Source organism: Cibotium barometz, chromosome 58 (genome assembly GCF_041138505.1).
Source record: "Cibotium barometz isolate CiBa-2024 chromosome 58, ASM4113850v1, whole genome shotgun sequence".
Classification (NCBI taxonomy): domain Eukaryota; kingdom Viridiplantae; phylum Streptophyta; class Polypodiopsida; order Cyatheales; family Cibotiaceae; genus Cibotium; species Cibotium barometz.
In genome coordinates, this window is record NC_141103.1 from 18,208,765 (window position 1) to 18,228,361 (window position 19,597).

The following is a 19,597-nucleotide window of genomic DNA, read 5'->3' on the forward strand; positions in this document are numbered from 1 at the left end:
GTGATACAAAACTATCCATGGAAACTCGTCAAGGAAAACTAAGAACATAAAAACATGGGAGCAACATCAGCTCCGAGTAGATGGTATACCACTGTCCAAAATGTCAAGCATGGGGTTGACGAGTATGGCCGAGAGGTCTCCCTCAGCTATGTCACGTGGAAAGGTAGCTCGATGGCGGTGGAGCATGTCCTGGATCTGGAGCTGATGAGGTAATCGTGGCCGACCGGGGGGTCGAGGGCATTGGGCACGCTGGAGTGCAGAAGCTCGGTCCAAGGTAACTCCTCTCGGGCGAGGTAGGTCCAGAGCAGCTCGTGGAGGGTCCACAAGATCCACTATGTCGGTTTCCTCCACCTCCTGGGTCCGGAAGGAACTGGTGATGGTTGGCTGCCGAGGGAGGGGGCGGGGTGGCTGGGGCCTGTCTCAAGAAGGTGTCCCTGTGTCTGCGGAGCTCAAGTAAGAAGAGGCCCAGGCAACGCTGGTCCTGGAAGTCAATGATCCTGGAGAGTGGACCGAATCCCTCACGAAATAGACAGTGAAACCTCCCGTGGATCTCATAGTATACTGGGCAGCGGCATATGTAATGCTCCTTCGTCTCAACCTCTGTGTGGCATAGTCGGCGGATCCTCTCCTCTCTGGGTGTCCGTACGAGCTTCCTGGCTCTAAAGATGCGCTTAGCTCTACCTGTCTCCACTCTGAGGCGATGGAAAGAAACCCGTATCTGGCCAATCGCAATCTGCATGGCATGGGACATGTGAACACTCAAGTAGCCCAGCTGCTGGATGAATCCATCCTTGGTGAGTGTGAGGAAGTGGTCTCTGTAAAAGTGCATCTTTGTTGGGAGCTCCGGGGGTGTGATTCATGTGCAATGTGTGTAGAGGCTAAGAAGATCTGACCGGATAACCCGGTTTGTATCCTCGTGAGACAACCGGAAAAAAGGGGAGTCCAAACTGTACTAAAGGGGGGGTAGGCGGTCCATGCAAAGCCCGTATACTGAGAACCAAGTGGAAACCAGTGCATACCATACTCCAGAGTGCCCCTCAAATGCTAGCTGTCTGGAGGACTCCAGGTGCAATCCAACTCGTGTGATGCTGATTAGGTGTGACATGTGGAAGCTCTGGGTAATCTTCTCTAAGCACTGCACAGGAACACTTGATGCAAGACCAATCAACATAGACAAAGAATAGAGAGAAAGAATAGAGAGAGAGAGAGAGAGAAAGAAGAAAGAAAGAAAGTTGTATTAACGTCTACTAGAGGCCGAACTCGACCTATGAGACAAAATCAATGTACAACTGTCAATGTCTTCTGGATGTCCCAAAAAAAAAAAGGACAAAATGAACATGAAATAAACTATGAAAGTACTGAGCTAGTGGGGGGGTGTGATGGATGGAGCAGTACTGCTAGAGGCTCAGTATGCAACCTAAATGCGCAGGGTATACAGAGAGAGATGGCTGTATATTCAGTATATTCATAGAGTATAAAAAGGGTACAATATTTGTGGCCTTTGGCCTTCCCAAAAAGGGTAACAAAACCTAATCTATTACCCTATTCCATAGGGGAGTGAGATGCCTAGAATGAATCATGGCCTAGCCTTTTATAGGCCCAAAGTATGCCCAAGCAGCTGGCCGACCAGCAGTCGGCCAGAGGACAAATCCCATATATGTATATATGATGCCGACCTGCGCCATAAGCCTTCATAAATCTGGCCGACCTGCACCATAATCCCTTAACACAATCCTTCTTCTTGAAAACTAATCCTAGTACCCTTGGCTCCACCCCTGGAGTGCTCCATAAAAGCTTATGGGGCAGCCCCAACTGGCTAGCAACTCTCATGAAACCCTCCCCTTGGGTTTGCCTAACACCAATCAGCTTCTTGGAGTCTTGACACATGCTGTGTTTCTCTCCTTGGACCTGTGCACTTCTCTTGGGACACCAACAGCACTTAGCATAGCTGAGCTTGATGCTCTGATACCATTGTAACGTGCGGAAGCCCCAGGTAGTCTTTTCTAGCCCTAAGCATTGCATAGGAACACTTGATGCAAGAACAATCAACATAGACAAAGAAGAGAGAGAGAAATGAAATGAAATGAAATGTTATATTAACGTCTTCAAAAGGCCAAAGTGACCTATGAGACCAAAGTTACAACCATGTGACATCTCATACACTGTCTGGAAAAGAAAAGAAAGAACTGAAGGTAAGTATCTAGCCCTACAATACATCAGTAGGGAGCATCCGGAAGCAGCAACTAGGGAGATTGGGAAGCTAATGCTACTAGTTAAAATGGGGTACATGAGTACATGGATACATGAATACATGAATATGGGGGAGTACAAAAGTGAGTACAACAGTATATGGCTGGAGTGGTAATCATCCTAGGAGCTCTAGCATGGGTCTCTGCCGGATGGCCTGGATATCTGCAGATGTGAGGATCCGCGAACCCTCGGGCGTCTGGATCTGCCCAACTAGATAGCTCTCTCAACTAGAGACCCACGGGGTGCCCACTGCTGGGCTGTCGGCTGTGTCCTCCCGGGTAGTCCCTCTAAAGAAGTCAGTAATCTGTCTCTGTGTGGACTCCCTACCAGTCGGGCGTCTGCTCCTGATAATGGACTCTCTGAGCCTGTGGATCTCAAGGAGATAAAAACCCAAGCATCGCTGATCACAATAGTCCATGACTCTAGCCAGTGGTCCAAATCCCTCTCTGAAAAGGCAATGGTAGCGCCCTCGAATCTTATAATATGTTGTGCAGCGACAAATGTCCTCCGTCTCTGGCTCTATAAAATCTTACAAATCCTGTCCCTTGGAGGTATGCCTCTAAATCTGCCTCTCTATCTCTAACTGATGTGAAGAGGTGCGGATCTGCCCAATGGATGGCTATATGGCTATATATTCAGTATCTTCATAGAGTTAAAAATTGTACAATATATGTGGCCTTTGGCCTTCCCAAAAAGGGTAACAAAACCTTATCTATGTCCCTACTCTATAGGGGAGTGAGATGCCTAGAATGAATCTTGGCCTAGTCTTTTATAGGCCCAAAATATGCCCAAGAAGCTAGTCGACAAGAAGTCGGCCAAAGGACAAATCCCATACATGTATATATGATGCCAAGCTGCTCCATAAGCCTTCATAAATTTGGGCGACTGGATCTAAGCCCTCCTGGCTGTCTTCTGTGCACGCCTAGACCAATGCTAGAGCCCTAATCTAGATGTTTATCTGCTGCCTATCAGGATTACGCATGTCCATGTGCACGCACATGACATTAGGCATGAGTACATTCCTCCATGAATCTCTCCACCTAATGCATGCAGAGAAGCCTTGCTATATTGATCCACAGCCCTAAGCTTGATTAAGAACAAGATGCTAAATAAACATGGTTAAGTCAGAAGAGAGAGATTGGGTGTCAGGGTTTTCTGTATTAATATGGTACAAAAAGGTTACATGACTATCTGGACATGGTTGGGCCCTTGGTCAGCCCCGGCGGAGGGGTTGACCTCTGGCCCCTTACATAACTTCTAAATGCTGAATACTGAAAATGACTAGATGAAATGACTTATGATGCTTGTGCTTATATATTTACTGGGGATGCAGGTCGGCCAGCAACAGGTTCTGTAGGCCTGCAGTGGACTTGAATAAATGAAATAAAAAAACCTATTAAATGTTAAATCTCATTCCCCATGCATGCGATTGCTGGACTGTACTGTGTTGGGGTTGCTGTCGACCCTGAGGAACAGTTTGCATGCTGCCGAGTCCCGACTAGGACTGTATGCTCCTGGATCCCCTCTGTAGGCTGCCGACAGCCCTTCTAGGGCTTCTGCAGTTACTGACTAGCCAGCAATGCCTGGGACAAGTGCCCATCTTGCCTATGGGACCTTCTCATGCTTCTTTTCCTTCTCCTTCATGCTGTCCATGCTAAGGTAAGACTTCTACATGTCATCCAGTGAAGATGCTTCTGATGCTACTTAGCTGCTAACTAATCAAGGATTAAGAATGTTCATGCCGAAGATTAGCCATGGCACGGGCATGCACGTGACACCACCTTTTCCCCTAAATCCACTCCTTGATTTATGCTGAGGTAGATACTCTTTTGACTTTTCCTTGTGGTGACTTTATGGTTTTATCTGCTTCTCTTTTTACAAGAGTGTGTGCCTTTATGCTTTTGTACTTGGATAAGGCTTGTTCTCCAGCAAATCTATGGTGAAGATAAGTACCCATGGCAGGTATCTATGTTCCACATTATGTATTGAAGTCATCAACGTTCGAATCAAGATTCAAGGGTATACTCTCTTATGTTTGCAAACCTATGACTGGTTTTTTTTTTTTTTTTTTGGGGGGGGGGGGGGGAGGGGGGGTTCGGCACATTTCGGGCCTAGTGTGGTGTCCCTGCACATATCTCTCAATTTCCAGCATTGTCGTTATTGAAGCATTTCTTCTGTTTCAGTTTTGTGGATTTTGAATGGTCATGGCTGTGTTTAATATCATTACGCATTGATGGTCTCAAAAAGTGTGTCGAAGACCCTAGTCCCCCAGGAAAGCTCCCTAGTTCAATTACATTGGTATCAAAGCTCAAGCTTCCTTTTCATCTATAAGGAAGACAAAGATCAAAAGTGGGGACCACACTGCCATCAACGTTATTATACATGGCCAGCCAGTGCTACAAAAGCGTGAGTTATGACAAGGAAATCTTATTTGTCGCATAGTTATCAGACGATGGGACACAAGTGTTTGACTCATGTGTCTTTTCAAGCTTATGGCAAAAAGCTAAGTATTTTCTCGATGATATTTACTTTTCTTGATGAATCTAGCAATAATATTGAATTCTTGTCTCTATCCTCGCCATCCTCATTGCCGTCCACCCCTCCTCTTGTACTTCTTGTCCTACTCCTCCCCTACCCAGCCCGCCGTCCCCCAGTCCATCCTTATGTGCGCCATTCCACCTTCCTCCTTTGTTCCCCCCCCCCACACACAACCACTCACTCCCCCGCCCCCCGCCCCCCCACCCCCCAAGCGACCCCAGCCTACGTGGGGTAAGGTGACGCCCGCCCGTGAACCGTGCGTGTGAAACTGTGTGCTGACATGGTTGTGTGGCATGTGAACAGGTGGTAAGTATTACCCAATCTAGGCTCAAATAGCCCTTAGGACTTAGCCAATATTTATAAGTGAGTGCGTTCCCACTTCACTAAACTTTGGGCGCCCAAAAGTCACTTATAAATTATGACCGCTTCCAAGTTCACACTCACTGAAGTCCAGAGGCGGACAAGACTCAATGTCCAGGACCTAAGAGAAAATTCGTGTTTTCTCTTCGTGAAGATTTTTGGAGGCTGAAAACTCTGTTTTTCCACCATTTCTCTCCATTTCCAAGCTCTCCATAGCCATACCCAACTTGCTAGGGTGTTTTCCAAGCTTCTAAGAGTGTTTCCAAGTGCTAATCACTCTCCTACTCACTCCCAATGACTGAAATTCAGCAAAACAGCTCTCATTTTTGCTGTAATTTCTGGTCTTTTTTGCTGAAAACCCTAATTTCAGCCTTCCTTTCTCAAGTTGAACCATAGGGGAAGCTTTCCCAAGGTTCTCTTCATCCTCTTTTAGACTTTTGTCGCGAAGAAAGGCGACAAATCAAAGATCTCAACACTCCAAGGACTTCCATCGCGAAGACTTCCGCTGTCATCGACTCTACTTGCTATTGGTAAGCTTTTATGCTTAAATATGGGAGCAAGTAGCAGGAGGGAGGAACCGGATTACAAGATCACATACCCTGTGTAGTGTTCTCTTGTCCTACGTGCTCTCTTGCAGATTGTTGCTACCATGTGTTGGGGGAACAAAAGAGAGCAAATGGTAGGGAACATGGGCCCAAGATTAATATACTTTATTTGAGGGAGGCATCGGGCGTTCCGGCTCATTGTGTGTCTCTTGTCAATTCAGCAATTTACTTCTTGTATTTTGAGCAAGTGTCCATCAAATCTTAGTGTATTTAAGTGTATTGATTAGCATTGTGTTCAACCAAGTTACATTGGTATCAGATGATACGGTTCTCTTTCACTTCTATCGTGAGAGATGATCACCGTGAACACTAGCTATCTCTACACTTAGAACATTATGGACAGCCATACAATGAATGTTGGAGATGCTAATACAAGAGGCAGGGACAATGAAATGCATGCCTCGAATGCTTTACAGGATGAGCAAACTCATGTGGTGCACAATAGGAAACATGAATATGTGGGACAATCGTCCCGTGGCAAAGAGAAGATGCAGGAAGAAGAGTCCATAGTCTTAAGGGCTGAACTTACTCGTATGCAAGCTCTTCTCCATGCACAACAAGAAGAATTGAATCTCTACCGCCGCGAGGATCCATTGATACATGACCGTTTGAAGGCCAAGAAAGCTGAATCTTATATGGATCATGCAATGGCAATGATTGCTCAAGAGTTACACATGCAACCGAGGGATGCAGCACGTGCATACTTGGCTCGTACACCGATGATGCCTATGCAGAAAAGGCAACCATCCCACATGTCTTGGAATCCCCACAAGTGCCCGAACAAGAACTTATGTCTAAGAGGATGAATCTCCATGCTATGGGAGAGGAACAATCAGTGACTTCACGCCATGCAGGAATACCTTATGTAGCCCGTGAAGGATACAATGTTTATGGCAGTGGTCAAAATGTATGTCAAATGCCATTGCCGGCGGCTGAAAATGTGCATGCACAACACATGCATCATGGGCTGCAATTTTCTGTTGGTGCAGGTATTCCGCGTATCTCTCATGCCACTCATGCCTTCAAGTGTGCTCGTGAGGGAGAAGTTATGGCTGAAAATGTATCAATGCATGTTGAGGGGCCAGCCATGCCTCATGCTTACAGGGCACATGTATCTATGCCTTATGCATCACCTTTTGGTCCAAAAATGATGCCAGTCACACAGGGGTTGTCCCAATGGACAAACATGGGGGAAAACATGTTGAGATGCATACACATGCATCAAAGTCTCCTGACTTCAAAGCCGGAGACAAATCTGTGAAGTTTGACACATATCACGGGGAATATGATGCATCAAAGGCACTTGCTTTTATTGCCCAGTTTGATATTGCTTTCAGTGATGAGGATTTCACTCAGAAATCCATGATCCGACATGTAAGCATGTTCATGAAAGGCACTGCTACTACCCATTGGTACGGAGAAGCTCTCACCGAATCATGTTAGATCATGGGAAGAGTTCAAGGAGAGGTTCTATGCTCAATTCTTGCCTCCCAATGCATTGAATGAGATAACAATGAAGTGGGATTGGGTAAAACAAAATGAGGGGGAATCGGTAAATGCATATGTACAAAAGTTTTGGAAAGTGCTTTTGGAGGTGTCTCCATTTATGCATGTCACCGAGACGGAAAGGAAGAGAAGGTTTCCATCGGGATTGCAACCCGTGTACAAAGCGGGACTACAAATGTATCCTGGTCATACCTTACACCAATTAATCGCAGCCGCCACCGCCACCGAGCAATTGGAACTCAAATTGAGTCGATCCAATAAGGCTAAACCCTCATTTCAAGGCAAAGAGAGGGCTGTCCAAAACCTGCAAAATGATGGACAGCCACCTAAAAAGGACCAAAACCAAGATAAAAATGGTCCAAAGGCTCAAAATAACACTACCAAGAAGCGTCCTTTCAAACTCAGAGACTATCGTCTCACTCCGGAACAAAAAAAGCAATATACGAGTGAGGGGAAATGCTTTACTTGTGGTAGCACCGAGCATATTGCAAAGGCATGCCCAGACAAGAAGAAGCGTGATAATGTAAATGCATCAAAGCCTAATATGCATATGGTTCCGGATGTGCAAGGCAACACTTCACATGATAGCAAAGATAGGGTTGTATGTAAAGCTTGGGGACAGCTCAAAGATCAGCCCGCTTTGTTCATGTTTGATGATTGTGCATCTGAAAATTTCATATCCACACAGATGGCAGCTGCTTTGGGTATTGAAGTGGAGGACATGGGTCCTCAAATTGAAGTAGGGGCTGCCTTTGTTGGTAGAGAAGTGCAGGTCATGCCTATTTTTGGCAAGTTCGCATACACATTCAAGGCTATGTGGATCGTGAGGATTTTCTTGTGGCGCCTCTGAATGGCTGTGATGTATTGCTTGGAAAGCCTTGGCATACACGTATTGATCCGTGCAAGGCTTACAAGACCAACAGGATCACCTTCATGCATAAAGGCCGAGAACATGTAATTGATGTTGGTGAAGAGGGTGATACCATTCCCCTTGTATCTCATGTACAAATTAAGAAAGTAATGAAAAAGCGTGTTTTTGCGTACTTGATTTTTGTACGAGATCATGTTGAGGAAAATAATGTACATGTAAACACTCTTAGTAATGATAGGCTGAAATTTTTGCAAGAGCACAATGATTGTTTTGCTGATGAGTTACCAAATGAGTTACCACCTATATGACGGGAAGATCATCGCATTGATCTTGTGCAGGGTAGCTCACCACCTAATAGGCCAGCCTATCGTGTAAGTGCATCCCAAAAAGAGGAGATCATGAAGCAAGTGAATGAGCTTCTTGAGAAGGGTTTGGCTCTTCCCCATATTGTTCACCCGTCCTCTTGGTTCAAAAGAAGGATGGATTCTTTCATATGTGTGTGGATTATAGAGCTTTGAATAAGCTTACCATCAAGAATCGGTTTCCGATTCCACGCATAGACGACATCCTTGACAAGTTGGATGGATCGACATGCTTTAGCCGAATTGATCTCAAGAGTGTGTCACGATTGTGACGTATTTATGTACCAGATTCTCTCTTCATTGCTGATTCCTGTTGTAGATGCAAAGAGTAACCAGCCAAAGGGAACCCCTACCCTCGACTGGTTGTGACTCTTCGCCAAAGGATGTACCTCTTCATCGAATAGCCACATCCCTTCGACGAATGGTTGTATCCCTTGATGAATGGTTGTCCCTCTACATCGAATAGACACATCCCTTAGCCTAAAAGTTGTACCCTTTCGTCTAAGGTCATGTCCTTTCGTCAAAGGACATGCCTCTTCAAATGTGTCTCTTCATCTCCTATATAAGAGACCTATTGTACTCAGTTTAATACAAGTAGTCAATTCAATCTTATCTCAAGTGTTCTCCTGAAGGTTCTTGTTCTAAGTTAATTACTTAAGTAGTGATTAGTACACAATATGAAGGATTAACAACATAATCCTCACAGTGGTATCAGAGCTAATTTTTTTCCTGCCCGTGGGTTGTGAAGCCCTCACCCTCTCCGCGGCACTCCCTCATCCACCTCTCCTCTCGGTGTTGTATGGAAGAAGCAGAGCGATGGTGGACTTGGCGTGAATCCTTACTCAAAGTAATGTAAACAAGAACACAAGGTCTCACACCCATACACATGCATTGTGTGTATAGCAGATGTATTTCCGGACTACCCTCCCTCCCTGCTCACTGGTGGTGATAAGCGTTCACGAATGGCGGGAATTGTCCCTTCGCTGTTGAAAATGGAGGCCCCCCCCCCCCCCCCCTTCGCCTCGTTCGCTGCCAGTTGTCGGCCCGGAGCCCTCACCGCCGATGAGCACCTTCTCTTCGCTTAGTCGCTGCCGGTGCCCTTCAACGCGGCGCAATCCAGTCGGCGGGGCTCTTCGAAGCGGCACATCGATTCACTCGGCGACGTGCCCGTCACCTTTACACCACCAAGAAAACAACAAAAAATAAATAAATCATACGCACTGTTGCCACGTGGATCTTTGACAAAAAAAAAACCCAAAAAAAACCCAACAGGCGTGCGTAACCCACCGGGCATGCGCTGGGCGTCCGTTGGCGATTCGCTGGTGTGAACTGCCGCCTTGGGCGATTCGGAAACCACCCCCCCCCCCCCCCCCGGCGGCTGTCAGGATGCCGCCTTGTTCTTGCTCGCCTCCTCCTCCCCAGCGATTAGGCGCCTTTCTTCCTGGCTATTCGTGGGTTTTCCTGGCCTTGCCCACACCACATACTCTGTGTGCTCTCGCCCTCTACGTGCATGCTTCATGGACAACTTTCCGGAGGAACCCGACATGCACATCTCTTACTTGAGTTACATCGACGAGATCCCCGAGGCTGTTCTTCCCGAACACAGTCCTCCTCGTGCCCTCACTCCGGAATCAATACCACTTCCCGCCGATGCTGGGTGGATTCCAAGGCTTCCGGCCTCTCCTATCCCAGCATCCCCGGCCTCTCAGGCGTACCGCATACATATCAGCAGCCCGCATGTGACCGAACCCGACACTTGGGTGATTTGGACTATTTTCCTCACCGGCGAGCCACTGCATCTTACTCATTTCGAGTATTTTCTGTCACGGTACCCGCAGTTGGCACACTTTCTTCCAGAGTGCACTGTGGATGGCCTACGCAATATCTCCTCCACGCGCCCTCCTGTGACATTTTACTGCGAGATCTTCGTCCCCGACTATACTCCATTATCTCCGGTGCCCAGTTCTTTGGCGAAAGCCGATGCAGTAACTTCCGAGGACGATCCCGAAGAAGTGGAAGACCCCGACTTCGCGTACGAGGATCCTATACCCCAGCGTCCTAATTCTGGACAACCCAACTCTCGGCGACCATATTCTGGACAACAGTCCTTGCGGCCGCGCTTTTCTGGGCAAACTTCCGCATCAAATGCAGGATCCTCTCGGACCGAACCCTCTAGCAGCAGAAACCGAGATCGGTCTCGACAGGACTGTCGCAACAATGATCGGCGTAACTTCAAGCGAGAAACCTCTTCAGGACAGCAAACTTCTTCATCGGCTGCCACTTCATCCCAACCTAGTCGACCAGGCCTCTGCACAATTTGTTCTGGCGATTACCGGTGGTATGAATGTCCTCAGCGTCGTAAACCCTCCAACACTCGGCGCAATTCTCAGGTGGACAGTTGCCACCATGCTGATCATGACCCGCCTCCTGTGAAAGACAAGAACAAACAGATGGCTTGTTCTGTTCGCGTTTCGGAGTTTGTCAGTACCTTGATGCTTAATGGCCAAAGTACCAACCCTGTTCCGGTGAATCTTTCCAAGCAGGTCCTTAGTCTTCTAGGTTTTATTGGCGACCATCCTATCAATGTGCTGGTGGACAGTGGTTGTTCCACTAATTTTGTGGGCACTTCTTTGGTTCACAAGCTTCGCCTACAGACCCAACATTTTGTGGATGCTTTTCAAGTCGAGCTTGCTGATGGTTCCTTTCTTAATTGTAACAAAAAGGTGCAACAGCTTCAATTCCAGATTCAAGATTACAAAGATCACCTTAATTTTTCAATAATGTCGTTGTCACATTATGACATGATATTGGGACACTCTTGGCTGTATCGATATGATCCGGTGATCAGCTTTCGTTCCCATTCAATCCAATTATATCATGATGGTCGAGAGCTGGAACTTCATGGTCTTTTCAGTGCCAAACCCATCACTGTTGTTTCTACCCTGCAAGTCAAATGCCTCGTTCGCAAACGTGACTGTACAACATCCCTGGTCATGTTACGGGAGATTGAAGCAGAAACCAGTGAGCAGTCTCAAGCCTCGTCAGAAACAACTGCTTACTTGGAGCAACCCTTCTTCAGGCCTTTTCAGGATTTGTTTTCGAATGATCTTCCGACGACATTGCCTCCTCGTGGTCCTGTGGATCACCCGATTGATCTTATCCCAGGTCAACCTCCTCCAACCCGAGCTCCATACCGTGTTTCTTACTCTGAATCTCAGGAGATACAAAAGCAATTACAAGAGTTGCTGGACAAAGGTCACATCCGTCCCAGCAAAAGTCCCTTCGGAGCCCCGGTTTTGCTTGTCAAAAAGAAGGATGGATCAATGCGACTTTGCATTGATTACGTGCTCTCAACAAGCTGACAATCAAGAACAAATTCCCTTTGCCTCGCATCGATGAGTTGTTCGACCAACTGCTTGGTGCTAAGGTGTTTTCCAAGATTGATTTAAAGTCCGGCTATCATCAAATTCGTATCCGTAATGGTGATGAATACAAGACAACCTTTCGAACAAAATATGGCCATTATGAATTCTTGGTCATACCTTTTGGGTTAACCAATGCCCCGGCCACTTTCATGACCCTGATGAATGAAATTTTTGGGCCGTACTTCGACAAGTTCGTGATCGTTTATCTTGATGATATTCTGGTTTTTAGCCGATCTATGGTCAATCACAAAGAACATTTACAGATTGTCTTTGAAGTACTACGCAACAATGTGCTGTACATCAACAAAAAGAAGAGCGAATTTTTCGAGAACCATGTGGAATATCTTGGTCACATCATTTCTGCTAATGGGATTACAGTAGATCCTAAGAAGATTCAGGCGATTGTGGATTGGCCTTTGCCTCTCACCATTTCAGATGTTCGATCTTTCTTGGGACTTGCTAACTTTTATCACAACAAGGTGCATAGATTTTCGGAGATTGCTGCCCCTTTGACAGAACCGACAAAGCTGGACAAACTTCAGTGGTCTTCGGAAGCTAAGCAATCCTTCAATGATCTCAAGCATGCCTTGACGACAACCCTGGTCTTGGCCATTGCAGATCCCACCCAGCCCTTTGATGTAATGACAGATGCCTCAGATCGTGCTTCTGGTGGAGTTTTGATGCAGAATGATCATGTAATTGCTTTTGACGGCAGAAAGTTTTCAGCCATTCAAAGCAGGTATCCTATGTATGATAAAGAGTTTTTGGCAATTGTGCATGCTTATCGAACTTGGAGAGATTATCTTCTTGGAGCAGATTCAATTGTACGTACAGATCATCAATCTCTGACGTACATTTTCACTCACCCTGTTATGAACTCTCGACAAGGCAGATGGATTGAATTCTTGGCTAATTTCCACATGATTATTCAGTATGTTCCTGGTCTTCAGAATGTGGTTGCAGATGCCTTAAGCCGCATGCCTCGAGCCATTAATTTTGCCATCACAGATGTGCAAATGGAAATCCCTACTTGTTTCAAAAATGAGTATTTGACTGATAGAGATTTTGGAGATGCGTTCCGTGCTCTCAAATCTTCTAATCCCAATCCTGCAGAAATGAACATGTTTGCAGCCTACATTATCATGGATGAGTTGCTGTTCTTTTCTGATCGCATTTGTGTGCCTCACAATACTTCATTGCGGAAGATTCTTATTCAAGAGCATCATGAAGTCCCTTATGCTGCTCACCCTGGTATCAACAAGACATATCTACTTTTGTCTGCTACATACTTCTGGCCTCAGATGCAGCAAGATGTTATAAAATTTGTCAAAGCTTGTCATTCATGTCAGATAATGAAAGCCTCTCGACAACTTCCTCAAGGGTTACTTCGACCGTTGCCAGTTCCCAATGAGAGATGGGAAAGTATCAGTATGGATTTTATCACCACCTTGCCTCGTTCATCCAAAGGCAATGCTCAGATTCTTGTGGTGGTTGATCCATTTTCCAAAATGGCGCATTTCATTCCTTGCAAGAAAGCTGCTTCAGCCCCAGATGTGGCGTCATTGTTCGTGCAACATGTCTTCAAATTGCATGGTTTACCAAAGACCATCATCTCTAACAGAGATCCAAAGTTCAGTGGACATTTTTGGACGTCTTTGTTCAAATCTCTTGGCACAAATTTGTTATTCAGCTCAACCTATCATCCTCAAAGTTCAAATAGATGGACAGACTGAAAGAGTCATTCAGATTTTGGAAGAAATGATTCGACATTACATTCAATTCCGTCTGGCATCATGGGAAGATTATTTACCACTCGTGGAATTTGCTTATAATAATTCCCATCATTCAGCAATTGGATTAACTCCATTTCAAGCAGCATATGGGCATACTCCTATTGTGCCTACAAACTTTGTTTTACAACACAAAGTAGCGTTGGCAGATCAGTTGGTTCAGGAGATGCAAGATGTGCTTGTGCAAGTTCGAGATAAATTGATCCATGTGCAACAAAAATATCAAAAGCAAGCCAACAAGCATACTATGCTGAATATATTGAAGTGATACAGTCCCAAGCAAGAGACAGAAATAGGCTCATAAGTGAGGGAGCAAAAGAAAGACTAGGCAAGATGAAAAAGTGAGGGGCCAGCCCACCTATTTATAGGTAGGAAGGGCTGGCCGACTGGGAAAATACATCCAAGCTGGGAAAAATACCAAAAAAAATATGTAAATAAGGGATGGCCAGCCCACAACCAAGGGCCATGCAAAAGGGACCAAAAGGACACCATGGGCAGAAACTAGGGATGAATGTGCTATAACACATAGGAGGTCATTGGGCTTGGGAGCTATGGCTCACAAGAGATTCATGAGGGGATCATAGGAAGCCACCGGAGTATAGCCTAGAACCTATAGCTCACGAGGTATTCCTGGGGACTGCAGGAGGCTACCAAATATACTTTATTCATGGGGACCGCAGGAGGCTACCAAATATACTTTCTCCCTAAATTAGGAAAGGTAGAAACTCATCTATATCGATATCGCTAGGTCTTCTAACTGTTTGTGGATTTATCAAATATTTCTCATTGGTATATCAAGATCCAGATGGCTCTTATGCCCATATCTGGATTATCAATTACTGACATCAGTGAGTACATGGCAAGGCCATCTTTGTTTACATGGATTTCCTTTATGGAAACATGAGTTTTTGGATTATGGATTCAGAGGCACAGTTGGCTCTTGTGCCTTTGCTCTCGCTCTCTCAATGATTCTACATTAGTCAATATCTAGGGCAACCTTCAAGGATTCGTTCATGGAAGCATTTGTGAGGGAGGAGTCATGTGAGACTTCAAACTTACTGTAATGTAGGAAATCATGTGCTTGGTTCTACACATGCACATGTCGGATCAGGGTTTAAGCACATCATATAGGGCATAGGACTTGGGTTTACAAGCAGCCCATGTGTGAAAGGTCCTAGGAGTAAGTGACTATATAGGGATTTTTTTTACATCTTTAACATCTTTGGACACATTAACCACTTGGTTATCTTCTTGCCTAGAGCAAGCTTCCATGGTGAGCTTCTCCCTTCTTGAGATGCTAGGATGGTGACCTACACCCTTGTTGTCTACTCCAAGTATTGAGTGGGCCTCCATCTTGCAATGGTATCAAAGCTCTTGTTTGATCTGTTGTTCTTTTTTCCCTATTTTCCACCATTTGTCATCATTTCATGGTGTTTTGGAGCTTCAATACTCACACATTGGCCCAATGTGGGATGAGGGCCTAAGCACATGATTTCTTACATTACACTTACTCCGACTTCAAACTATCCAATTTGGCAAAAGAACCTTTAAGGCCTTTATACAAGTTCTCTCATCTCTCGGATCGTTTTATCCGCCTTTTCTTCTTGCAAACACTACCCCGGGACTATCATATAAAGCAAGGCAAAACACAATGAGAACCTATGATAATGCAATCCACTTTGCAAGGATCTATGATGCCTCTATGGCAGCTGCTTGAAAGGACACTATTGGTTCTTCTAGATAAGAAAGTGGACTACAAAAGGTGAGAGAATAAAAAGATCTGTCAAGCTGCACCAACCCAAAGACCTAGCCACAATGTCTCGCCTTTTGGGCAATCGAAGAAGAGATCTCTTAGTGGAAAACCTCAATTTGAATCTGATTCGGCCCCTCGCATCCATGCTAAGGGGGGCATGTTTTGAATGGCATAAGCGAGGCCATTATACTTTTGCATGTCCATTCAACAAGAAACTAGTGATGGCGACTCAAGTACACTTAATTCACTCTGGACTTGGTCCAGATAATAGAGTTGAAAGCTCTCTTTCAACAAGTGTAAGATCTTCGTGCTAGAGTAGCTCTCAGAGTGAACTATAGTCGACTGCTCCACAAGTAGTGTCATCTACCTCACTCTTGTGGTGGTGTCCAATGACTAGTAATACATTGTGATCTTGATGCAAGGCATAACCCGATGCTCGAAAAGAAAAGGTTCCTCGCCTCACTCTGGGGATTCAAGACTATAAAGAGAGGCTCTCTTTTTTTATTTTACACCTCCATTTATAGATGTTATGCCAAGAAAAGAGTGATTTTTCCACCAAAATCCCAATGTAAGCATTTATTATATACTTTGTATAATTACCTTTGAAGTTTGAACACAATGAGAAGAATTTTACTTATAAGGAGACCTTTCTGGTTTTCTAAATAGAATTTCTTCTTTTGATGATTATCCAATTGTAGTGTGTGATGAAATGATTCATAAATATGAATGTGATATTCTTTAAAGTATTCTTAAATGCGATGTATGATTTAATGATGTGATGAATTCGTATTAAAGTAGAAACACGTATGAAGCACTAATTAAAAAAAGTGATTTGTTCTTGATTGATTGTTCTTCATAACAAATACCTAAAACCATGAAAGTGTCAACTACTAAAATCGTGGAGAATGTTCACCTGACTCTTTCATAAGTGGGTAACAAGACAATATTTCAAGGAGCATCTGTCCATCAGCCCTTTTATTTTGACATCCAAGGAACCAAGAACAAAGAAGAATGCTCAAGATTTATATTCCACTATAGGAAATTGAGAATTCTAGAACTCGAGGGTTGTTGTCCAAGCTGTATCCAAAACAAGCAACTCTAAGATTGAACAACACTAAATCTTTTGTACAAGAGTCATGGGACTAGACATCTCATGGAGGTACTATTTATCAATGAAAGAAATCAGAACTAAGTACATGGATACGAATATTGTTAGTCTCCCATAGTCAAACACTGACATGGGTAGTTGGACTCTAGGAAGAAATACTGTAAAAGCCAAGAAATCGGTGTCAAAGCCAAGGAACTATTTATGCATTTGTTTATTTGATTTATGCTTGTGGGCATATTTATGTATGTGCCAAGGGTCGGGGATGCCCAATTAAACCCAAGGACAAGCATGTGTGTACATGTTTGTGTCTTCAAACATATAACGGGTGCGTGTTGATCTTGACAAGAAGAGAATCATACTAGGAAACTTCTGCATGAGGGTGACTCTAGAGGTGCAAGGAGTGGAATCATCTCCCAAAGAGGTCAAACCCAAGATCACTTTATGTGAAGGATGAAAACTGTGAGGGCAAGTTGCTTCCCAAAGCCATGCACAAGAGAAGAGAAAGACATTATGCATGAAGAACCATGTCGCAAAAGCCAGAGAGAGAAAGGCTTTTGAGACATAAATACTCCTCAAAAATCTCATATATACTCCTCATGAGAGCCACCCTTATTTTTATGCAGGCCGACAGCATCACAATAGCATAAAAATGCTATAAAAGGCATAAAAAATGCGAAAAATGCCTAGATAAATATGTAAGTGCCGTGTAACAATCTTTTTATTGCATGTGAACCACTTCTTATAAAACATAAGTCTTATGAAATCATCAGTTTATGTGGCCTTCAATAAATAAATAAGTATATATTTATCTATATGTAACACACACACGTGTGTGTGTGTGTGTGATGCAGGGCCTCATAAATGGCCAATACAAGCATGAAAATGATGTAGTAGACCATCTGGGGATGATATATTCCAACAAGCTTATGGAATCACCTCCACTAACACTTGGGATTTGTAAATAAGAGCATGGCTAGCACAAATTTTTACATGAGCTAGCCAACTCATTTGTTTATTTTTTAGATTTTGCAAGTAGAGACAAGTTTTAATTCATTAAAAACTAAGTGTTAAATCCTACTATATCATCAAAGTGTTTTTTTTATTTATTTTGTAGGTTACAGGTAGCCAAGATACCCAACAAATGGTGTTTACGTAAAAATTCTCTCATCCCCTTGTGTTCGTGCATTAGTGACAAGGACAAGAGAAAGAAAGACCCCCCAATCAGCCATATGGACAAGCCATATTGAACACCTGGTCTACAAACACATGGTCCATGCCCAATTGTGAGAAGGGTTCACCATTTGTGCCAAGTCATGGACAATTTTTGGCAAGAAAAAATCCAACCTAGCCGCAGAATAAAGCTAACAGTCCACCAAGGACAATTTTTTGATGGCTAAAACACCGTGCACACATTGTGGTTAAAGAAATTCAAACCCACAATCTCAGCCACACCAATCTATTACCTGTACTAATCATTTCTTGCAAGCTCCTAATAAGTGACAGGGGACGCCTCCATCAATGGGAGGGAAACTGCCACGGATGCCTTCCTTGCTCTTGTGTTGTGTCCACACTCCTTTGATCATGCCCCCCAAAACCCACCCACCCAAATCTAAAGAGACATTGACTGCTGAAGGCAAGGGCAACCAAGTAAATCTGTGAAACCTTATGTTATGTCCCTAGTTGGCCTTGCGTCAAATAGGGATATGCATCCTTGCTCCGTATAATTGAGGCCAATGCCAAGTGGAATTAGCAGGATGGATTAATTGGATGTTAATCTAGTCTCTAACAAGATAGAGGATGGCCCAAAAAGCAGTCATTGGTATTATTAGCTTTATTGAGTTGACTACAGGAAAAAGCAACCTATGCTTTCCTATATAAGTCTCACTCATTCTGATCTTGAGAATCGGGAGTTTGGACCAGTCTACTCATGTGAGCAGAGCCAACCCAAGGAGGGTCTTATGTGGTATGGGACACACCGGATCTAGGTGGATCATAGATGTGTGATCTATTCTAGGGTTAAGCCCGTGAGTGGTAGGTTGGAAGGTGATTTAGAGACCACCATTCCCCCTTCCACAGAGAGATGTTTGAGCATCCCACGCTTGCTCTGAGTTGATGCCGGATTAACCCCTGGTTTGAAAAAGGCTGCCTTTACAGATTGGGCTCACTTTTGAACAAGTTGGCCTCATTCCATGCCCAAGTCTCACACCATGAGCTCACTGCTGCTACCTTGTAATTTGAGTTGACCCACAAAAAAAAAAAAACTTAACACCGTATGGGACAATGGAAAGAAAATCTGCTAAACCTTGACCATGATCTTACCCTTCCTTTGCTGCTTCTGTTGTGGCTTAGCATGCGCGCGCACAAAACAAACACACGCACGCTCGCTAAAGCACACGTACGAAAAACTGTCCCATGGAAACAATTAATGACCATGATCTTACCCTTCCTTTGCTTCTGTTGTCGCTTTAGCATGCGCGCGCACACACGCATGCAAACAACACGCGCGCGCAGGAAAAATAACACAGTGAGCGACGCACCTTGGAGGTGACGAGATGGCAGCCTCTCTTCTGAGGAGGTAACACGATAGTTTTCTGCGCCCAGTGAGCCGCCATCGCGCACAGAAATATGTGAATTTTCTGCTTTGCCGACTCTTCTCTCGAGCACGGTGTCCTCACATCACAACAGTGGAGTGCCACGTGGATTTATGCCAGCTGGACTGACCATTCGGATTTTCGAATGCCACGTCATCTCATGCCACTTTCATTAGTGTTTGATTTATGCCATGTGGACTGAACATTTGGATTTTGAGTGCTACTTCAAGTCCTGCCGCATTGATTTTTTCTGTTGGCACTTGGTTTTTTCAACAAATTTCTTTTCATGAAAGAAGTAATTTTACCTTTTTTTTTATGTTGGATTATTGACTAGAGTAGATCTGACCCTCTTTAGGCCCAAGATCCTCCCGTAGTAGTTACCATTTTTCTCCGCTCGAAGGTGCCCCTGGCTGTAGGCACTTTTTTATCCACCCATAA

At 44.6% G+C, this 19,597-nt stretch overlaps 1 protein-coding gene across 3 annotated transcripts in view; it reads right to left on the reverse strand.

Annotated features, from left to right (window-relative positions):
- The window catches only part of LOC147605985 (uncharacterized), a 103,496-nt gene extending 84,260 nt beyond the window's left edge, over positions 1–19,236 (reverse strand). For all 3 annotated transcript variants that reach the window (XR_015265038.1, XM_086792478.1, XM_086792477.1), the window contains exon 1: positions 19,106–19,236. Coding sequence is in view for 2 of the 3 variants with exons in the window: in XM_086792478.1 (XP_086648604.1) it covers positions 19,106–19,180 (75 nt within the window). In the remaining variant the exon portion in view is untranslated. The remainder of the gene's footprint in view (positions 1–19,105) is intronic.
- Between the last annotated feature and the right edge of the window lie 361 nt (positions 19,237–19,597).